At 41.6% G+C, this 23,628-nt stretch overlaps 2 protein-coding genes across 2 annotated transcripts in view; both read right to left on the bottom strand.

The window, feature by feature from the left end:
* Positions 1-23,628, bottom strand: part of LOC125776319 (uncharacterized protein K02A2.6-like) — a 171,111-nt gene that overhangs the window by 5,886 nt on the left and 141,597 nt on the right. The window lies entirely within an intron of this gene.
* The window catches only part of LOC105233646 (30S ribosomal protein S11), a 31,550-nt gene continuing 12,107 nt past the window's right edge, over positions 4,186-23,628 (bottom strand). The window contains exons 2-4 of the mRNA XM_049448122.1: positions 4,546-4,777; positions 4,419-4,484; positions 4,186-4,363 (exon numbers count right to left, since the gene is read on the bottom strand). Coding sequence (XP_049304079.1) covers positions 4,256-4,363; positions 4,419-4,484; positions 4,546-4,777 — 406 coding nt within the window. The 3' untranslated portion in view covers positions 4,186-4,255. The remainder of the gene's footprint in view (positions 4,364-4,418; positions 4,485-4,545; positions 4,778-23,628) is intronic.

Genomic DNA, 23,628 nt, shown 5'->3' with positions numbered 1-23,628 from the left:
AATCCGTTCACAAGTTCGTTGTTCCAGGTGATGTCAAGCACCTCCTTCCACCCCACATTCTCAATAACTAAGTTGCAACTTACTATATATTCTTACTATATATTCTAAAATATATATATATTCTAAAATATATATATATTCTAAAATATATATATATTCTAAAATATATATAAATTCTAAAATATATATATATTCTAAAAGAGACTCACCTAGTGTGTTGCAGTCTGTACTGCCACAGTTCGTGTGATGGGCGTTCGCATCACATCCTATGATTGGGGTAAACCTGTCTCCTGCAGCACCTTACCTGTTTACCCACAGCCTCTTCTTAGTACCTGGCTTGTACCGAGTTCCCAGATTACCTTGTGGCAATCTGAGGCATCTAACCTCCCCTCTGTAGACCCAAACTCAGCTCGCAATGACAACCTAGGCTGCCGCCGCGGGGTGTAGGTTCACCTGGGCAACTACACTACCCTATAGTATCGGTTTGATGAGGAGCCGGTCCTCATCCCCGCCAGCATCCGCACTGCCATCCATAGGGTCTTCTAGACCCTCTAGTCTCCAACCTTTGTTTTTGACCTTGCTGCTAACTACACGCCAGGTCGAGATGCTACGGCCAAGTTCTGGTTTTTGACTAGACCCAGAGCAAACTCATATGGCATACCTGCGCATCGAGGGACAAACATCAATATGCTGTGCTTGATCGGTATGTCCTCCCCCTTTCTTGGGCAGAGGACGGGCCCTTCCAACTTGAAGGCGATCTCCCGTAGCCGCGAACGTCTAGTCCTTGCGGTCTAACTGCAACATGTCTCCTTTAAAATCCACCCCAAGGAAGGACGCTGCGTATTCACTGCCTCTGAATACCTCTTCTATTAGGAGGTCCTGGAGCACGGTAAGTTCCTCCAACTACAGCGTCTCCGCCTGGTAGTTGATAGGCAGTACGGCCATGCAGATTAACAGCATCGGCACATTTGCGCCACCCTTTCCCTCCACCCTTAGGGGGATCCGGATGCAAGGCAGCATCGCTCCTGAAGGAGATGACGAAAACGATGCAGTTAAGCCCCTGCACCACGACAAGTTGCCAGCATTCCCAGAGGTAAATTTCCGCTCTTTAATTTGTGTCAAAGTCAGTATTGCCGCAATCATTCTGCCAGGAATAAAAGGATGCCCAACTTATTCCAGTGTGAGGTGAATCAAAATTAGGGTTTTTTATATCATTTTCCATTGTTTCGGATTTTGGGTATTTAAATTAAAACACCTAACATTTATTACGATTGAAAATTACTATGTAGTGGTCATTGAATATATGGAGAAACTATTTAAATATTTTTATGCTAAATTAAAATAACTAACTTTTGAACATTCAATGCTTAATAAGAGCTTGTTAATTCTCAATTAGTAAAATTTTTTGATAATTTTCCATTGAAAATTAATACTGTGATACATCACATGACAACACATTTCATAAATACATTTATTTTTTTGTTAAGATTTCAATCTGGGTTATAGCCGAGTGAGCGCCAGTCGTTTCTTCTTTTCGCTACGTGGCGCCAATTGGATATCCCAAGCGAAGCCAGGTCCTTCCAACGGAGTGGAGGTCTTCCTCTTCCTCTGCCCGGCGAGTACTACGTCGAATACTTTCAGAGCTGGAGTGTTTTCGTCCATCCGGACAACATGACCTGTACCCCCTGTATTTTTATTCGCCGAACTATGTCAATGTCATCGTATATCTCATACAGTTCATCGTTCCATCGAATTCAATATTCGCCGTGGCCAACGCGCAAAGGATTCTCTCGAAAACTCACAACGTCAACTTATCAACTGTTGTCATCGTCCATGCCTCTGCACCATATATCAGAACGAGAATTATGAGTGACTTATAGAGTTTGGTTTTTTTTCGTCGAGAGAGGACTTTAGATCTCAATTGCCTACTTAGTCCGAAGTAGCACATGTTGGCAAGAGATATCCTGCGTTGGATTTCAAGGCTGACATTGTTGTTGGTGTTGATGCTGGTTCCTAAATAGACGAAATTATCTACAACTTCGAAGTTATGACTGCCAACAGTGAGTATATCCATTCCACACTGCCAATTGGTACTGAAAATGCCTAGCATTCTCAAGGCGCTGATCAACGCATTGATTTGATCTGCTGTACTTTTGAGCGCCGTGGGGTAAGGCTGTCGTTAGCAGGTACCCACGTTAAACACACCGGACGTTGTCAACAGTGATGCGGGTGCCCAGTCGCGAGTGCGACGACTGTTTGATGACAGGAGATATTTCGTCTTGCCCTCTTTCAATGCTAGCCCCATTTGCTTTGCTTCCTTATATAGCCTGGAGAAGGCAGAACTAACGGCGCGGGTGTTGAGGCAAATGATATTAACATCATCTGCATACGCCAGCCTGCTCGATGAAGTTCTGCAGCCCGAATAATTTTCTATAGCAGCAGATTAAAGAAATCGCACGATAGGAAGTCGCCTTGTCTGAAACCTCGTTTGGTATCGAACGGCTCGGAGAGGTCCTTTCGGATCCAGACGGAGCTTTTAGTGTTGCTAAACGTCAGTTTACACAGCCGTATTAGTTTTGCGGGGATATCAGCTCCTTTTCGCGCTGTCAGAGGAAGCTTTGAAATCAAGGAAGAGGTGGTGTGCGTCGATTCTCTTTCCACGGTTTTTTTCAACATTTGACGCATGGTGAATATCTGGTAATTTGTTAATTTGCCAGGTGTAAAGCCACACCAATATAGTCCAATCAGTTTTTTGACGGTGGGCTTTAATTTTAACATAATGCGCTCGATAGGACCTTATACGCGATGTTAAGGAGGCTTATCCCACGGTAGTTGACGCAGATCGTGGGGTCTCCCTTTTTGTGGATTGGGCAGAGCACACTTAAATTCCAATTATTGGGCATGCTTTTGTCCGACCTGATGTATGCTCCTTATCAGCTCTTCGCCGTCGTGTTTAAATAGCTTCGCCCCGCCGCTTTGTTCTTCAGACGGGTGATTGTTATTCGAACTTCATGGTCGAGCAATGGAACTCTGCTCCATCGTCATCGATTGGGGAATCGGGTTCGCCTTCTCCTGGCGCCATGCATTCACTGCGATTCAGCTGGCTGGAGCAGTGTTCCCTCTCTATTTTTAGTATGCTCTGGGCATCGGTTACTAGATCACCTCCTTGGGTTCTACAAGAGTAAGCTCCGGTCATGAAACCTTCTGTTAGTCGCCGCATCCTTTCGTAGAATTTTCGAGCATTCCTCCTATCGACCGGCTTGTCAAGCTCTTCATACTGATGTGCTGAACACAATGACCGCGACAGACTGCAGCAGCTCGACAGTGAACTGAAAATGGCGTTGTGAATCCTACTACATGAACATTTGTGAGAAGGCAGCAATATAACAATGGCCGGCATGTACACAAGACAACACAGCTCTCCATTTTGCATGTACACAATTTCGTTGTGGCCTTACTAATACCTTTCACTTCAATGAAATTTTAATATTTGGTTCCAAGTGAATTTTTTTATCCAAAAAATGAGTAAATAGGTAAATATTTTTGTTCTAAATTATCAATTGTTATTACAAATGATATAATAGAGCTATTTTATGCTTTTATTTGTAAAATAACGTCAAGTTTGTTAGAGCTGTGAATAATTTTACATTTTACATATTAGTGGCATCTCCACTCTACCTCATCTCTCTACCTTCAACTCTACTCGTCGTTCTAACTGTCGTTGGCAAATATAATATATTGAAGTTAGCGAAAGCGACAACTGTCAGCCTGCAGTCGTGTAGTCGTGCAGCTGTCAAAATAACTGTGTCTATATGAACGTGTGTATTTTAATATTTGACAGATGTCGTTTGCAGTCTGTCGAGGTCATTGTGTTTAACACATGACGCGTTTCGGCCTCTCTCTTTTTCTGTCCTCAAATGCGTCTCGCTTCCCTCTTCAACTCTCGGTATCTATCCCATCCTGCACGTGTTGTAATCGATCGTAACGTTGCGAGGTATGCAGTGCTAAAAACTTGCCCATCCCTGGCTTAATCGACTCAACTCATGCAGATAATCTATATAATATTGTATAGTGTCTTCGTCGTTGGATGTTATAAATTTCGTGACAAACGTAATACACGTTTTTGAGTGTGTGACAAAATAAAAAAAAGAACAAACATCCCTGTTCCCACTAAAGATAAATTAATTCAACTAAAACAGCAAAGCAAACTGTAAGTTTTATTAATTAAAATTTAAATATTTACATAATTTTGGTTTTACAAACTTCTTTGCTTTCTAGCACGCGGAGGGTTCCATGATACAGGTGTTGCATCAGTAATGGAAACAATATTAAGACCACCCATTTGCAAACCTTTAATTGCAGACTGTAATCAAACTAAATTTTTAAATATTCTAAAAATTAAAAAATAAAGTTTTTACCATGCGGCCAGGTCCCAATCCACGCACTTTCACACGAACGGTCTTCCAACCTAGTTCTATGGCTTTCTGCAAATAAATAAGATGTTATCTCTTCAGAATTCAAATTTCAAAACTTCTTTTTATTCACCTCGCTAATAGTTATTGCAGTGGCTTGAGCTGCAATATTTGTACCTTTTCGAGTGTTTTTAAAACCTTCAATTCCGCAAGATCGGATTAGTCTTGGTATACCTTTATTATCGGTAACGCTGATTACAGTGTTGTTAGGTGATACTCGTATATTACATATAGGTAATTCAGCAAATGGAATCCCATTATATAGTTGGTGATATGTTTTAACACTTGGGAAGAATTTTTCTTTCCTGCCAAATACAGTGTATTTAGTTAGTTTTGTCATAATTTTAATTGATATTATCTCGTATGTTCTTTTTCAAATCAAAATTTAATATTTAACGCATTTTTTAATTTTTAAGACAACTTTTTCATTACTTTTTTTCTAGTCATCCTAGCTAACATTTGTTTTACTTTTATACATACATATATGTACATATAGTCACCTAATATACAAAATAACGTATCATCGAAAAATTGCCTCAAATTTTAAGCTTCTGCGATCAAAAATACCCAAGCTATATTACAAATTAAAACAAAAGTATTATCAAGCGCTTGATTTCGTTAAACAAAATAACGTGTCATCACTCATGTTTGTAAAAATAACAAAGTGTTTTTTTTTTATATCGAAGTTAACCTTCATTTATTGTTTATGTTTACTTTTAAGTGATTATGTTCAATGTGCTTTGGTTCAGTTAGGTTAAATGGCTGATCAAAAATCGACTACTGCATATATGTAGTATTAATATCTCAATTGGCTTTCTTTTTATACCGTTTTTTGCTTCTTGTGTAAACCTATGAAAAGTGATGTTACGTTATTTTGCATTTCAGGTGGCGATATGTAGTATACCCATAAATTGGCGGCCCCAGTATTATAAAATAATGGATGCATCAAGTTGTACATTTATAGATCGGTCAACACAAAGTAGCCATTCAAATTCTATGGAAATTGGAATATGTTAGGATTTCTAATAAATAAATTATAAAATGTTGCGAACATGATTCAGAAGAACATCTCAACGATGCCTACTAATAGGGCAACATATGCGAGTTTGTGTTTCAAATCTTCAACAACTATTGTCGATTATCCCTCAGGATTAAAAGGAGCGTTCAGAATTCGCCGGCTTGAGGCTCCTTAAGAGTATATTTACAGCACGAGCAACAAATCAGCGGACACAACAGGAACGGACCAAAGACTGTTAATTTCTGGCAATCATTAAATATCTAATGAAAAATTGGCAGAATTCCGATTTCTTTGGAGCCGCGGTCCGAAGGTACCGTTGGAAAGAGGATTAAAAATATATAGGGTTATAGGCACCGCAAACGCAAACATTTCAATAAACCATTTCACTACGTTTAACACACCTTATACACGTTTTTCACTTCAAATTAATTTAAATAAACTGTAAACATTTAACCAAATTCATAATTTACACCTTTTGCAGTTTTATAAGTAAGAAATTTCTATTTTAAAAATCACTTTCGCACTCCTAGTGAGCATCATTTACGGGCTAACAATTATGAGGAAATGGAGCGCTGAAATAGATAGGTAGATAAATTATTAATGAAGTAATGCAGCGCGACCTGGGGTTTATTGTGTCCTCTCCTATATCACATGTCTTCCCCAAGGCAGGATAGAACAAAACTAAACATATGGAATTGGGGCAAAGTTTAATATCTTTGGCATTAAACTGTCTTCTAACTAAAAAAAACTAAGAAAAGTTAAGTTTGAACATATGTATGTTTAAACAACACAAAGTAACATTTTTTGGCCAAAACCCACTTTTTTATTTTTAGATTGTTAAGCTTTTTTTTGAAATTTTCCTAGTTCAACCTGAACATAGTTATTAACAAATATGAATCTCTTTGAATTTTTTATTTCCGATAGAAATTGCGACTGCATACTGCCCGCCGTCCGACAAATGCACACGCAAAGATGCATCGGGCAATTGCTTCCCTAAGGCAGAAGATCAAAGAATTCGTATCCGAAACATTTTTTGGTGATGTTTAAATACATATGTAAATATAAACCCTAGAAATTTCGCTTTAATCAATTATTTCTTTCCCTCCCGAAAAAAAACCTCAAAAAATAGATTTTTAAGCCTGCATACTGCCCGCCGTCCGACAAATGCACACGCAAAGATGCATCGGGCAATTGCTTCCCTAAGGCAGAAGATCAAAGAATTCGTATCCGAAACATTTTTTGGTGATGTTTAAATACATATGTAAATATAAACCCTAGAAATTTCGCTTTAATCAATTATTTCTTTCCCTCCCGAAAAAAAACCTCAAAAAATAGATTTTTTAAGCCTCTAAAGCAGGCTCCCCACTTAAATACAAGCATTTTTTCCAAAACTCAATAATTAAAACATTTCGTGTTTTATTCTTATGTCTTCTCCTATAGAAATAAAGATAAATCAATTCGTAACAATAAAATAATTTGATTTCTTAACTTACATTTCAAATCTGTGTGCGACTATCTTCTTGCTTTGTTTATGATAGTAAAACCGATAAAACTGATTTCCATGACACCCAAAACCGATACAAATTCTGTTTCGAATATCAAACCAACAATATCTGAATTCATGACACCTACTGCTTTTTTTGATCGGTTTCAATTCCGATTCCGACAACTATCAGATTCCACAACACCCCTGATTACCTATTTTTTTTACTTCTTTCCGTTTTGTTTAAATGAGTTAGCCATCCACCCCCTCTACCCGGCGAAACTGGCGCATCCTAATACAACAGCGCAATTCACCGCAGCTGATGACACTATAACACAACTCACCACACCTGTATCCCTACCCAACTTTAACTTATTTAAAATAAAATAGAGCATTTCTCTTGCCTCCACTTTTGGTTATTATTATTATTTATACCTCACATACCCATTTTAATTCAGAATTTAGGTCACACCAGGGCACGATTACTTTGGCGCCTCAACCTGAAGGTACCGTTGGTAAGAGGAAGGTAAGAGGAAGTCTAGGAAGTTCTAATAAAAAGAGGCGTCTATAAATTATATTTCCTATTAAAATGAGTATAAATAATTTTTACATGTATAGGGATATTTTCCTATTTAAATTTAATAAACAACTAAGTAATATTAAACAATAATATTACGTAATAAAATACTTACATTACATTCCTCTTTGAAGTTGGTCGCCTTGCCGTGGCGAAGGGGCTTAAGTAAGAGTAAAGTGTGCATCCCAAAGGAAACGCACTCTAATCTTACGAACTAAGAGGGACACTTCATAATTTCCCACAATAGTGATATGGATGAATAAACCCTAGGTTTTACGCCCATCTCCTATTGTGGAATTGTGAGGATACCCGAACCAACACCACCCTAAGCCAAGGTGTCGAGGTACCCGTGCCAAGGGCTGAATGGTCAGCGGGGGGTAATAAATAGCTGAATAGCTGATGAACGGTCCCCTGCGATGCCCGGGCGAGGTCGGAGGTATAAATCGCCTTCTCTGCGTATACCGGCTCTGCGGACGAGTGACCAACCCTTTCCGGCTTACTCGTGGGACCAAACATGAACGAAAATAACAACAAAACAACAACAACCATGACGACAGCAGCGACGACTAAGGACATGAGCTACCGGAACCCTATTACGGAATCCGAGGAGGACGAACTCCTCCAGCCAGGAGACGAGCAAGAGTACTACCGGTCGTACCAACCAAAGTACACCGGTAGATACAGCAGAGAAAACATCAGCGATAAGGGAGGAGGCGTCCACCTCCAAGGCTGCCATGAGCACCAACCAAAGTGCACTTGCGGCTAAAGGAGAGAGCAAAAAGAAGCGCAAGAAATCCCAGAATCAGCTGAGGAAAAACCGGTACCAGAGGGCGGTCTTCATACTAGGGAAGATAGCCAAAGACCAGGCAGCCGGTACCCCAGTTGATGAGGCTGAAACAAAGCGCCTCAAATCTATCGTAGAGGAATATGAAAGCTACCTGAAAAGGAAGCAATCACAACCTCAAGAACAGAACAAAAAAGAGAGCACTTCTCAGAAGAGAAATCGCTTCACAACAGAAGTACCCGGAACTCAGCCCAAAAAACCGAGGATAGATAGCCTACAGGTGGCCATTATTTATGGGAAATCCTCCTCTCCGAGCACTATACAGGAGAGATGGTGAGATCGACGTCAGATTGTCGAGTATGGTGCTAAGCTATGTACTCGACAATCCGGTGGGTCCTCACCCGGAGTTTGACTCCTCTGAGACCCTCAGGGGCTACTGGGTCATCAAGTGCGCGAACCAGGCCTCGCTAGATTTCCTGACGGGTAGTGTTGCTAAAATTAGCAACGCCTTTGTAGGCCTCCAATTGAGGCTTATACCCGCCAGCGATATTCCGAAGAGGCCTCGGGCTCGCATTTGGCTACCCCCACTAGAGGAGCCAGGCGAAAAACTCCTGAGGTGCATTAAGCTGCAGAACAAATCTATACCTGGTATAGATGAGTGGCAGCTTATAAAGGAGGAAAAACCAAATAAAGCAAGCAAGCCAAAACTAGTGGCCATTTGCGATGAGTCCATTGAGACTCTGAAGAAGATTGACAACAAAATCAGCTTCGGAATACGCAAGGCCAGACTAAAAATCTTCCAAGGCGACAAAGCGGCTGACGAAGACGACACGGAAGAGGTCGACGACGCCAGCCAGTTGCTAAGGAATGTGGGCATTGAAGAACCCCGAGATGCCCAATAACAACAGCATAAGATGCGTACAGATTAACCTGCAGCACTCGAAGAGTGCTACAGCGAATCTGACAACCCTCGTGAACGAGGGGGGCATCGACATCAGCCTAATACAGGAGCCCTGGGTCAATGAAGATTCCATAAAAGGGCTAAACAGCAGCAATTATAACCTGTTTTACACACGGAACAGAGGTAAACCTAGGGCATGCATTCTTATCAATAAAAGTATAAATGCATTTCTTTGTCCTAATTACAGCACAGCAGATATCACAGTGGTGAAGGTGGAACAGAAGGAAAAGCCCTTCTTCTTGGTCTCGGTCTACTTGGCCCATGACGAAGACATACCACCGGCCCCGCTCACCAGGCTAGTAGAGGAGAACAAGAAGGATGATGTCCTAATAGGGTGTGATGCAAATGCAAGGCACATCGTATGGGGTAGCTCCAGTATAAACACCAGAGGTGAGTCACTCTTTTATTTTCCCAAGCTCGGATAGGTTCCCGCGGTGGGAGGAAGTTCTTGACCTCACGCTATCAACAGACACAGACAGTCTCGTTGTGGATAACTGGAGGGTATCCGATGAGCCTTCCATGTCGGATCACTCCTGGATACACTTCAGCATCCGCGAGAGGTACAGTGCGCCTCTCACATACCGGAACCCTAGAAGAACGGCATGGGGAAAATTTACCAGTATAGCTACAAAATGCCTCGAAAAGGGAGGCAACAAGAGTATCAGAAATCCAGAGGAACTAGATTCAGAAGTTGGAAAAAATCTTAATCACAACTTTTAATAAATCTACTCCGCTAACAGTTTTGAAAAAGAGAAAGTCTCTTCCTTGGCGGAACAGTGAACTCAAGAATTTGAGAACACAACTAAGGAAAGCTTTCAATGAGTGTTTTAGAACCAAAATCTGGCAGCCATATAAAGACCTTATGAAGGAATACAAAAAAGCAGTCAGGAAAGCTAAAAATGACTCATGGCGATCTTTCTGCACATCAATTGAAAGTTGCAGAGAAGCCGCTAGGCTTAGTAAAATGCTATCCAAAGACCATATTAATACTGCCTACATTAGGGCGGAGGGAAGTGATTGGACCTCTTCGGCAAAAGAGTCTCTGGAGGTACTAATCACAACACACTTCCCCGGGAGTCAGCAAACACCTTCAACGAGGGTTCAACCGGAACCACCGGTGAACGCAGCTGACTATCGAAGCCAAATAGTAGACAAAAGGAAAATCAAATATGCTATAAATAGTTTTGCACCATTTAAAGCGGCAGGTCCTGACGGGATTATGCCCATTATGCTGCAGAAACTGGTAGAACCAATGGTTCTAAGGCTTGAAAATATATACAAAGCAAGCATTCAACTATCTTACATCCCAAGAAGTTGGAAAAGGAGTAAAGTTGTGTTCCTTCCGAAACCAGGCAGAAGAACACACGAGAATGCCAAGGATTTTAGACCTATAAGCCTTACCTCATTTATGCTGAAGGTACTAGAAAGGCTAATAGATATACACGTAAGAACAATAATGGCGGAGAAGTTATCGAAGTCCCAACATGCGTACATAAAGGGCCGATCAACCGAAACCGCCCTTCACGGGGTGATAAGTGTGATTGAAAAATCACTACACCACAAACAATACACCATGCCTGCCATGGCGCCTTCAATAACATAGAAGTAAATACGATAATTAATTCTCTGGCGCATGGGGGCATAGATGACACTGTGTAGATGGATACTATCGATGCTTGAGAATAGGAAGATTATAGCTTCAAACGGCGCTGCAACACAAACAAGTTATGTGAGTAGAGGGACGCCTCAAGGGGGGGGTCCTCTCTCCGCTTCTATGGGTTGTAGCGCTGAACGAAATACTCCTCCAATTAAACGGTGGAGGAGTGAAAGCAGTAGCGTATGCAGACGATATAGTGTTGTTGGTATCAGGTATGTTTCCTTCAACAGTCAGCGAGATTATGGAAAGAGCACTTCGTAGGTTAAACCTATGGGCTAAAAGCAATGGTCTAAGAGTTAACCCGAACAAAACAGAACTGATGCTATTCACTAGCAGAACCAAAATACCTCAGTTTCAACTTCCGGTACTAAACGGCACAACACTCACTCTATCCCCAACAGCTAAGTATTTGGGGGTGGAGATTGACGCCAAACTGTCCTGGAAATTAAATATAGAAAAAAGAATAAACAAAGCATACATGGCCTACTATACTTGTAAGAAAATCGTTAACAAGAATTGGGGCCTCAAACCAAGTATAATCATGTGGATGTACACGGCGGTCATAAGACCCATACTCACATATGGAGCTCTGGTATGGTGGCCAGCGCTAAACAAACAGTACAACATTAGAAAATTATATGGAATACAAAGAGCAGCATGTGCGGGTGTTACGGGCGCAATCAGGTCATGTCCGACTGATGCGCTCAATGTGATCCTGCATGAACTACCAATGGACATTTTTATTCAAAAAACAGCAGCTATTGCGGCGATAAGATTAAAAGAATTGGGAGGTTGGAATCAGCAGAACTACGGACATAGTGTAATCCCAAACAAGCTCACTATTAATAAATCAGACTACATTCTCCCAAAGCTGGATTTCAATAGACACTTCCAGGTGAGGATACCATCTAGACGAGAATGGAGAAGAGTTTCAATTGCAGAGGAGGGTACCACCTCAGTCTATACCGACGGGTCCAAAATGGACCGCGGAGTGGGCACGGGGGTATTCTCCGCTGATCTGGGCATATCTCTCTCTATACGTCTACCGAACTCGGCTAGCATCTTCCAAGCAGAAGTACTAGGCATAGAAAAAGCCTGCGAAGTTCTATTAGAAAACCACGGGAATATGCATAAAGCAACTATATTTACGGATAGCCAGGCGGCCCTCCTGGCATTGTCTTCACCCATGACAAATTCCAGTATAGTTCACAACTGCAAGAGAGCACTAAGCTCAATAAAAGATAAGCTCCAGCTAAACTTGATCTGGGTTTCCGGCCACAGGAACATTTTCGGTAACGAAAAAGCAGATGAGTTGGCAAAGGCAGGAGCTTTCCTCAATGAATCCAAGGCGGAGATAATACCAAGCCCGCTAGGATCGATCAAAGGAGAGATCAATAGACAATTTCAACAAATTGCTAACAACAGGTGGAAAAACATTACAAAATGCGTCATAACTAAACAATTATGGCCAACATACGACAGGAAAAGAACCAACGACCTATTAAATAGGTCAAGAAAAAGTATTTACAGAATAACAGCTACCACAACAGGGCACTGACCATTTGGGGAACATGCGTCCAAAATGGGTATGCCCTACAACGACATCTGCCGTGGCTGCGGAGTAGCAGGCAACAAGGAAACAATCTTCCACTTTCTCTGCGAATGCCCAGCTCTGGCACAGATCCGACACAAAACACTCGGAATCCACCAAGCACCAAACCTTGAATGGATTTCCACCAAAAGCATATCGGACATAAGTAGTTTCATCGAAACCTCAAAATGGTTTGAGAGAGAAGGTGGAACGTAACAGCAGATACAGGAGGTTCTACGAATAGTGTACCAAAATGGCACATCAGTGCTAATTGAGCCCGATAGGGCTGCACTCCTACCTACCTACCCACATTACATTGCGTACTACGCAAAAGTACTTCAGTCACCCTGAGTATTGGCTTGACCAATTTTTTTAAAACGCGGCCGAAGACCGCCAGTTCAGAAATTTACTATTCTTCAACTTCAACTTCAATCACCATGGGTTTTGGCTCGACTAGGGTTATTTTTGTAAAGCGCGGCTGAAAGCCGCCAATGCATAAAGGAGTACTATGCGAAAGTAAGTTTATTTTTTTTAAGCGCGGCTGAAGGCCCCCAACGCAGGAAGGAATATGATATACATTTTATATTATCATAGAGTGTTACTTATTTGTGTATATTAAATATGAATCACATTTTATACATATACATATACACCCCTATTCTGTGCATTTGACAAATTAATAAAATATTGACAGTTAACTCAAATATTTATCAATCGAGAAATATTTTGGTATTCTGTGACAATCTTGATAAAAGTAAAAGCTTCAATTCGCAAAGCTTTTCCCCCACACGTGTGGTGAACAAAATAATGTAAATAGCAACAGCTGATTTCTATTCAAATTATATTGATACATTGGGCAATTGCTCCTATGATGCCTTTTATTCCAAGTTTTCTAAAAAATCTGGAATATATTTCAAATAAATTTGCTTAAATTAGTATATTATTAATACTTGCCCCGTTTTTATAAAATTTTCTTCTTCTGTTGAACTGGGAAACTTTATTTCTCCTTCCTTCACCTTCACAATAAGTTTTGCTACAGCCCGCATACTTCTCGAAATGGACGCCTGATTCATGGGCACGTCAATTTGCCTTGTTACCTACACATTTCTGGTATGAGCCGTGTCCAAAGAAGTTAAAGGTAGTGACGTTTTTCTATCGTGTGGGGCTAGTTCATCAAACAAGCAACGGCAAATTTCACGAGTTAATCGAAAATTTTGGGCAAAAGTATTCTCACTCAAAGAAAATTGATTGCTATCCTCGCGTAAACATTTTAAATGCCGCGCGCGATTCCTATTCTCACAATTTTCATCTTCGTTTAACAATAATAACATATCTTCCATTTTCAAAACAAGGTGCACAAACAGATACATATGTATGTATTTAATTCATAACGAGCACTGTCAAGAGCATTTGACATCTTAACAACTTATAAAGAAAAGAGCTTTTTATTTCAGACACAGAATACGAAATGCTTGATAAATTTCAAATTTTGACAAATTATAAATATGTTGAATTTGTAAAGTGCACAGAATAGGGGTGATAATATATATATAATATATATGTATAAGGAGAAAGTGTTCACAACTCAATTATAGCTTGAAAATTTTTGGTAAGTTTTTTTTATTATAGTTAACATAGAAAAAAGAATTACGCGAAAATACAATAAAAGAAAAATGGTTGGTGTTTAAGATGTGGCAACGCGCGTTTTCCTAATAATTGTGAACAATGTAACCTTTTCAACGATGAGGGTGCTAAGTGATTTTTAAATTAATAAATATAGCTAAGATATAAAAAAGTAAAAGGGAAATAATAACTTATTCCACTGTTTAAAGTGTATGTTTAAACCTACAAAGTGAAAAATGTGAAACAATTTGGTGAAACATTGTCGCATACTCAGTGTTATTAATACAAATTTTTGAATTTTTAATCGGGAATGTTTTAAAAAATATAAGTTTCAGACCACCAAAGTGGCTGTGATTTAGAATATCATCCCCGGATTTCGGGGTTAACATGTAGTTGCCGTTGACTTATGGTTTTTGAGATATTTGCATTTAAAGCTAAAAAATCAACTGTTTGCAATGCTTGTTTCTCCGATTTATAATGCATTTTACACTTATATTTTATACTTTTATATCCACTAACATTACACTAATTCGTTTCTAATCATTTATTTTATATTAAATAGTGCAAAAATAACTTTAATTCCATACCAAACTTTAGTTAAAATCCATTTACAGTAGAAACTCGATTAACCGGACTAATTGTTGTCGATCGGTGAGTATTAATTTGTGTTTGTCGTCATTGGAGCAACGCCTTGCAGCAGGGTTGCTCCGTATCCTCCTGACTCGTGCTGGCATTGAGTCCAACCCGGGCCCGGAGGAATTTTTCTGCTGCGTCTGCGCAAAAAGGCTCCATCCAAACTCCACCTCGGTCAGGTGTAATACATGCAATGGATGGAGCCATCTTAAGACCTGTTCAGGCCTTAAGACCCACAGGGAGTGGACCACGCGTTACGTGGCCCCATGTTGCCTGCGCAATACTGCGATACAAGCCTCTCCTCTCTAGCCAACACCCCAGTGCGACAACCGCCCCTGCGGGTTCTGCAGCTGCAACAAATACCACCAACACGTCACTCCCTCACCCCCAGGATCACCCACGGACACCCGCGACAAACCCGACTCCTTCAATTTAACTGCAACGGACTCCAGAGCAAGATCGAGGAGATAGTTGCACTTATGAATCGGGAACGTGTATCGATAGCTGCGGTCCAAGAAACCAAGTTAAACAGCCGCTCAGATCTTCTGAGTTGTGCAGGTTTCAACGTTATACGTAAAGATCGCGAGCGAGATAGTGGTGGTGGCCTAGCCTTCATATTGCACAACACCGTGCAGTATCGTTTAATCGAAGAAGACATCGACCCCAGGGATACTACCCTAGAATGTCAGGGCATAGCTATCCGGTCAGGCGATGTCGAGCTCGAAATATTTAATATATACATCCCCCCAGTTACATGTTGCCCTACAGGATATCACCCGAATATAGGTGCGCTACTTCGTGGTGAAAACCGTATGGTACTAGGCGACTTTAACGCGCACCACGATCTTTGGCATTCCTGCCTGTCAAATGATCGTAGGGGGATGGAGCTGGTGGAACAGATTGACGATTCGACATTCTGCACAATGAATGACGAAGCCCCCACCAGAGTTATGGGCACCAGTAATAGCTCGCCCGATATTACCATTGCTAGTGGTGGTCTGATAAATAGCATAACCTGGCGACCTATGCTAACTCTCGCATCAGACCATCTGCCCATAATTATCTCGATCGAGAAGCCTCCTGATTTCGTTTCTGTGAACAACCGTACCTTCATTAACTTTAAAAAAGCTAATTGGGTCGGCTTCACAGAATTTACCGAGAGCACCTTCAACGCTCTATCCATTCCTACGGACGTATGCGTTGGCTTATGTCAATTCCGCAAGGTGATCGCAGCAGCTACCGCTCGCTTCATCCCGGCTGGAAGAATAGCGGAAATCCGCCCCAATTTCCCAGCCGAAGCAGCTGTTCTAGCTAATGAGCGCGACACCTTACGCCATGCCGATCCCGGGGATCCCCGAATAAGGGATCTCAATTTGGAGATTCGGCGGATGGTAAATCAATATAAGCGGACGAAATGGATAGAGCACCTGAAGTCCTGCAACCTCTCCACCGGTGTGAGTAAGCTTTGGGCTACTGTCAAAGCTTTGTCTAATCCGAAGAGACATGACGACCGAGTTGAAGTTCAATTCAATGGTCATGCCTCTTCGGACCCGAAGAAGTGCGCGAGCTACTTTAGCCGGCAGTTTACACTGCACCCTTCGGTAGACAAGGCCAAGAGATATGTTAACCGACGGCTGCGCAAAATGCCAAACAACTGCGCGCCACTTACTTTCACCGATGAGGAGGTTCAGGATGTCATCAACAAGGCAAAATCCTCCAGATCCATCGGCCCAGACGGAATCAACATGCTAATGTTAAAGAATCTAGGCTCGACGGGAGTAAAATATCTCACCAAGGTCCTCAACCTGTCGCTCACCACTCTTCAAATACCCGATGTGTGGAAAGTCGGAAGAGTGGTCCCACTACTGAAACCTGGGAAACCCGCCAACAAAGGGGAATCTTATCGACCGATAACTCTCCTCTCCCCAGTAGTGAAGACTCTTGAGGCCTTGTTACTCCCGACCTTCACTCACCACCTGAGCCTAGCCAGCCACCAGCATGGTTTCCGCAAAGTGCACAGCACCACCACAGCACTTAGCGTCATAAACGCCCAGATAGTTCGTGGCCTCAACCAGAAACCACCCTGCGAAAGAACGATCCTCGTACGATCCAACCACACAAGGCTACTGCAGGACATTGAAAAAACCACTCTCCCTCCAGGGCTTAAGAGGTGGACCATGAACTATCTGAACGGTCGTCAATCATCCGTACTATTTCGAGGTGAAACATCTAAACTTAGAAGAATTAAACAGGGGGTTCCGCAGGGTGGTGTCCTCTCCCCGTTACTGTTTAATTTCTATATCTCGAAACTTCCTCAACCACCAGAGGGGGTCTCCATAACCTCGTACGCAGATGATTGCACGATGTTGACGTCGGGCAATGGAATAGATGGCATGTGTTCGAAAGTAAACAGCTACCTCTCCGACCTTTCTCGTTTCCTCACTGCACGAAACCTCCAACTTTCACCCACCAAATCCACAGCGACTATATTCACAAACTGGACGAAGGAGTATAGACTTGAACTTAATATTGCAATCGATGGCGTCAAAATTCCGACTGTCAATAACCCTAAGATTTTAGGCGTAACCTTCGATAGTCTATGCTCCTTCTCTCCCCATACGACCGCGATTATCGCCAAGGTACAGAGCCGCAACAAAATCCTCAAGTCGCTAGCCGGCAGCACATGGGGAAAAGACAAAGAAACGTTGTAGGCAACTTACAAGGCAATCGGCCGGCCGGTCCTTAACTACGCAGCACCGATATGGTCGCCTGGATGCAGTGGTACGCAGATGAGGAAACTCCAGACCTGTCAAAATACAGCACTCCAGACCACGACGAGATGCCTCTTGATGTCTCCCGTTGAACACCTCCATAGTGAGACGCGCATGCTTCCTGTAAAGGAGCATAATCAACTCCTCTCCAGGCAGTTCCTGCTTGGCTGTTTCCGTAGGAATCACCCCTGCAGCCATCTGCTTCGAGCGGAACCGCCTCCCAGGAGCGTCAAGAGGTCATTCCTCGACTATGTCGACGACATTGCACAGTACGCCGACCAGACTTCGGACGCAACTAACTTTCGACAGGCACTGACCGCCATTCACAGTGGAGCCATCAACACCTTCACCGACTCCCTTCCAGTGAATGGCGTTCTTGGAGTCAAACCACCACCTATTGCAGACGAAGAGCTCCAGTTGCCGCGAGAAACGCGAGTGACCCTAGCGCAACTTCGTTCTGGATATTGTAGCAGGTTAAACTCCTACTTATTTAGAATCGACCCCGACATACCTAATGTATGTCCTGCATGCAACGAGTCTCCGCATGACACTGGCCACCTCTTAGCATGCCCCACAAACCCCACCCATCTAACACCCTCTTCCCTTTGGTCCGACCCCGTCGAAACAGCACGTTTCTTGGGCCTACCGTTAGATAACCTCGACGACAACACAAACAACCCTTACCATCCTAACGGGGATTAGCTAACCGTTAAAACAACAACAACATGACAACAACCGATGAGTCGACGTTGCGAGTTTTCGAGAGAAAAGTTCTGCGAAAGATTTATGGTCCTTTGCGCTTTGGCCACGGCAAATATAGCATTCGATGGAACGATGAGCTGAACGAGATATACGACGACATTGACATAGTTCAGCGAATTAAAAGACAGCGCCTACGCTGGCTAGGTCATGTTGTCCGGATGGATGAAAACACTCCAGCTCTGAAAGTATTCGACGCAGTACCCGCCGCGGAAAGAAGAGGAAGACCTCCACTCCGGTGGAGGGACCAAGTGGAGAAGGACCTGGCCTCGCTTGGAATATCCAATTGGCGCCACGTAGCGAAGAGAAGAAACGACTGGCGCGCTGTTGTGGATTCGGCTATAATCGCGTAAGCGGTGTCTACGCCAGTAAAGAAGAAGAAGGTACATATAAATTTATTATCGTGTGATGAGTAATGGAAAATCGGCAATATTAAGATTCTTTTGGCGCCGCGATTTGATGGTACGGATGGATAGAGGAGGTCCTCAGGATTAAAAAGTGTATACACATATACCGTCCTCAGACTCATAGTTTTCGAGATACTTCACTTTAAAGTTCCACAATTTTACATGAAATTCACTCTTATTTTGTTTTATTTTGTTTTTCTTTACATGTCATGACAAATACCAGTGTTGCCATATTGTGTTTTAAAAAAACTAAACAATTTTCTGTTTAACATATATATATATATATGGTATTTATCATGACATGTAAAGAAAAACAAACCAAAACAAAATAAGAGTGAATTGCATATAAAATTGTGGAACTTTAAAGTGAAGTATCTCGAAAACTATGAGCCTGAGGACGGTATATGTGTATACATTTTTTAATCTATCATCCGTACCATCAAATCGCGGCGCCGAAAGAATCGTAATCGCGCCGTAAAATCTTTCAGAATTCTCATTATCTTGATAAATCCCGGTGTTGGATCGGGCAAAAAAGAGTTCAACGCAAAAGAACTGGGCACCACCAGGTGTTGGTCCGACCAAGAGTTATTTCTTTGAAGCGCGGCCGAAGGCCGCCAATACAGAAAGGAATTCTAAGCGGAAAACTAATGTGTTATATATTTCCAGTCATTGGGGTATTATTTGTTTTCTTTATTTCTTTTGGTTCTTCTGTAAAATATGAACGTAAGGTAGCACTGATTATTACTTAGAATGCAACCCTTTTGTTATTGTACGAACAAAAATAAATGAACAAAATTTAAATGTTAAATAAAAGTTATTTTTGCACTATTTAACATAAATTAAATGGTTAGGAACGATTTAGTGAATTGTTAGTGGATATAAAATTTAAAAATATAACCATAAATTTCATCATAAATAGGAAAAACACGCATTTTAAATAGTTGAACTTTTGAACTTTAAATGCGAATATCTCAAAAACCATAAATCAGCGGCAACTATAAGTTAACACATAATCCAACCCAATTTCCAGTTGGGTACGAATGTGGTGCGGCCAATACAACATCTTGCCCCATCAGCAGATTGTGTGGGCAACGACCACCACTAAAGCAACGACATATCATTCGCCGTTCTGCAGATTACGTAAACAATAACCACCAAGGCGGCGAGGCGGACGGACAGCAAGCCACACACAAGTGAGCGTTCTTACATAAACAGTGTCAATAGCCGATTGCGTAAACAGTTGACCAGCGATCGTTGCTTGCACTATCACCAATTGGATAAACAATTGTATGAAGCAGGTGTCAGCACGACGCAGACGTCAAAGCCGGCAGCGTCGACTACTGAATAGGGCTTAATGGTTAAGTTAGGTTTTGGGCTAGGTTAGATTTAAGTTGAGCATAAGCATAAGTGTATTTGCAAAACATACAACTAGTGTAATTATTGCCGCGTCCGACGACCGGCTCATACACATCATATAGTGATTACAGCATACATATTTTACTGGCGCCCAACGTGGGGCACGAAGAGGAAAATTAGCGATCAACAATCAACAACCCAGCCACAGAGCAACGGAATTACCATATTATTGAAAAATCATGTAAGTGAATGGCACAGCCAATCGTCATCATTTGTGAAATTAATAAAGCAGCGTTATATAAAGAGTGAAGTGATCTTTTTTTATTTTTTATTGTTTTGGCGGCCGTTAACGATTGTGTCGCGTTTGAGTGAAAAAATACTTGTGTGTGTTAGTTTGTTCAGGGTCTAATGAGCCACCCCCCTCACGATAAAGAGCTTTACGATAACTCAGTGCAGCAATTGATAAACCATACTAGCAGGTTACGTGTGCCAGAAACGGGTATGGACGCAAGACAGGTACAAGTGGTGTTAGAGGCCGCATTGGCGGCACAGGCCGCTCAATGGAAACAGGTTATTGATGAAAAAATTAGTGAAGTTGGGAAAGAGATGAGTGCATTGAGGGTCACGACCCCTGAAGTAGAAAGCTACCAGAAAATTGCGATAGTGGAGAGAAAATCGTGTAGTCAGTAGAGATGAGCGATATTGCGATTTTTAAATCACTGTGATTTCAGTGATTGCTATTTTTAAATCACTGTGATTTTATATTGCTATTGCGATCGCAACTAAGTCGACGTTCGAACGTCGTTGTTGTTGTTGTAGCGGCAGATTCTGCCAATTTGACACTGTTTGGCCGAATAAAAGTCCGGGTCTGTTCCACTTACGTAGACCCGACTGTCATGGGAACGATGGAAACATTTTGTCGTTATTGGCGGCAAATTCTCTTTTGGCTCCTGTAACTCGAGTCAAGTTTTTCCGCCTTTCTTTTCACTACATTTTCGCAAATGTTGGAGTGGTTCGGCTACCTGACACTTAGAGCGTATTGCATAGTTCATTTATATGTTGGTATGATGGTTTCACACATTTCTTAGAAGGAATTACCATTAGTGTGGTTGATAATTTGTTTGTTTAGTATACCCGCTTTTAATATTTTCAAGACCAAATCATTAACGCGAGTTTCCTAATCTTTGGGAAAATATTAAAAACGCGTAATTTTTTTATTCCATCATTTTTTCTGAAATTAATTAGTTACAATTCTTGTTTTCATCACAAAAAGCTTTCAAATTTGGTTTTAACAATAAGTAAAATTAAAAATTTTATTAAAACAAATTAAAATATTCCATTTTGATTATATTTCATCTACCACTTCAAACATCACACTTCACTTCTTTTCCTTGATACATTTCCTGCCATTATTAAAAATTATAAGAACGTTACACTCAAAACTTCAAACCGCTATGACGAAAAATAGCATATACGATATATACAATACCCTGAAGAAAGTTGTTACTTTTCTGCTATTTGCTATTGTGATCGTAATTCACAGGTCCGAACTGCTATCGTAAATCACAGGTTCGAACTGCGATCACAGCTTCGAACTGCTATTTATAAAAAGTGATCGCAGTTGCGATTTGCGATTTTTCAATCACAGTGAAAAAATCACCGGTAGTGACATATCGCTCATCACTAGTAGTCAGACGTTAGACCTCGTCAAGTCATTGCCAGAGTTTAATGGTAAACAAGAGGAATATATTTCGTAGAGGCAGGCAGCGATGGCCGCCTACGAATTATTCGAACCTTGTGAAGGCAGCGTAAAGCATTACGAGGCAGTAGGTATTATTCGGAATAAGATTAGGGGTTCAGCGAATAATATACTGGCCTCATTTAACACAGTATTAAATTTTAAGGCCATTGTGGCATGATAATAAATAAAACGTTTTTTGACATATGATGCAGCTGCTGCAGCTGTCCTAAATGAAAAATTTAGATGTGATGCCCTAAACACGTTCGTATCGGGTTTAAAAAGACCCCTACACCAGGCTGTATTCCCAGCTAGACCAAAGGATCTACCAAGTGCCTTGGCACTAGCCCGCGAGGCCGAATCGAGTCACGATAGGTACATGTTCGCGGCAACTTACGCTAAAAATGCCGAAGAGAGAGCTCAAAAGTCAGGGGGTCTAAATCCCAAACTCGGCGGCAAAATAATTATTCACAGAATAGTGGCGGCGATGCCAATCACGCAAAAATCCGCATTACTTCAAGAGTCAGAGAGGAAATAATGCAGGAAAGGCTTCATCATTTAGGCAACGCGAAAATGATAGGGATTTTCATGGTAGAGGCCCCGAACCTATGGACGTCGATCCTAGTTCGTTTAAATTTAGGCAACCAACCGAATACCAACAGGCACAAGCTGCCGGTATTCACAATGTTCCCGTTCAGGGAAATAAGAGACAGAATAATTCAGAGCGTATGACAGATTTTAGTCGTCAAAGGATCAACAATTTGAATCATTCGGATGTTGATCAGGATTTCCAAGCATATGAGGTTGCTGCCGCAGCTGCAGTAACAGAGGTAGACAATGAAAATGGGGTTGACTACGAAAGTGACTCTATTAATTTTTAGAGGCCACTCCCGGCTACCGTTCCTTGAGCGGACGTTGGCTGGGAAAACACTAAGGTTTTTAATTGACACGGGGGCGGCAAAAAATTATGTCAGGCCCGTAAAGGAGCTTAAAGGCGTAAAGCCGGTAGACTCCCCGTTTAATGTGAACTCTATCCATGGGTCCAATAAAATCAAACAGAAATGCCGGATAAATATTTTCGGGGTAACATCCCCATTCTTTGTGTTGGATAGTCTAACACTGTTCGACGGAATCATAGGACTTGACCTGCTAACGCAGGTGGGCGCGACTATTGACCTAGACGGAGGCAAAATAAATTATAAATGCATTCAATGATTCTGGCAAATTTAGGGAAAGCCAAGTACTTTACGACTTTAGATTTAAAGTCAGGCTATCATCAGATTGTCCTCGCCAAGCAGTATCGCGAGAAAATGTCTTTTTCCGTTAACGGTGGGAAATATGAGTTTTGTCGATTGCCATTCGGTTTGAAGAATGCTGGAAGCATTTTTCAGAGGGCGATCGACGACGTCTTACGCGAACAAATTGGCAAAGCATGCTATGTTTACGTCGATGACGTCATAATCTTTTCCGAAAATTAATCGGAACATGTCAAACATATAAATTGGAGATGTCATCTTAATGTATCCAGATTTTAAAAAACCATTTGACCTAACGACAGACGCCTCCGCTCACGGCATTGGCGCAGTCCTCTCGCAGAATGGTAAACCCATTACAATGATTTCAAGAGCGCTGAAAGATAGGGAAATGCATCATGCAACAAATACAAGAGAATTTCTGGCCATAGTATGGGCTTTAGGGAAACTTCAAAATTATCTCTACGGAACTAGGGATATCAACATCTATACAGACAACCAGCCTCTAACGTTTGCGGTTTCTGATAAGAACCCGAATGCAAAGA

The sequence above is a fragment of the Bactrocera dorsalis genome, chromosome 2 (genome assembly GCF_023373825.1).
Source record: "Bactrocera dorsalis isolate Fly_Bdor chromosome 2, ASM2337382v1, whole genome shotgun sequence".
NCBI classification, from domain to species: domain Eukaryota; kingdom Metazoa; phylum Arthropoda; class Insecta; order Diptera; family Tephritidae; genus Bactrocera; species Bactrocera dorsalis.
The sequence above is the reverse complement of the archived record's forward strand: the minus strand, read 5'-3'. Positions and strand labels throughout refer to the sequence as shown.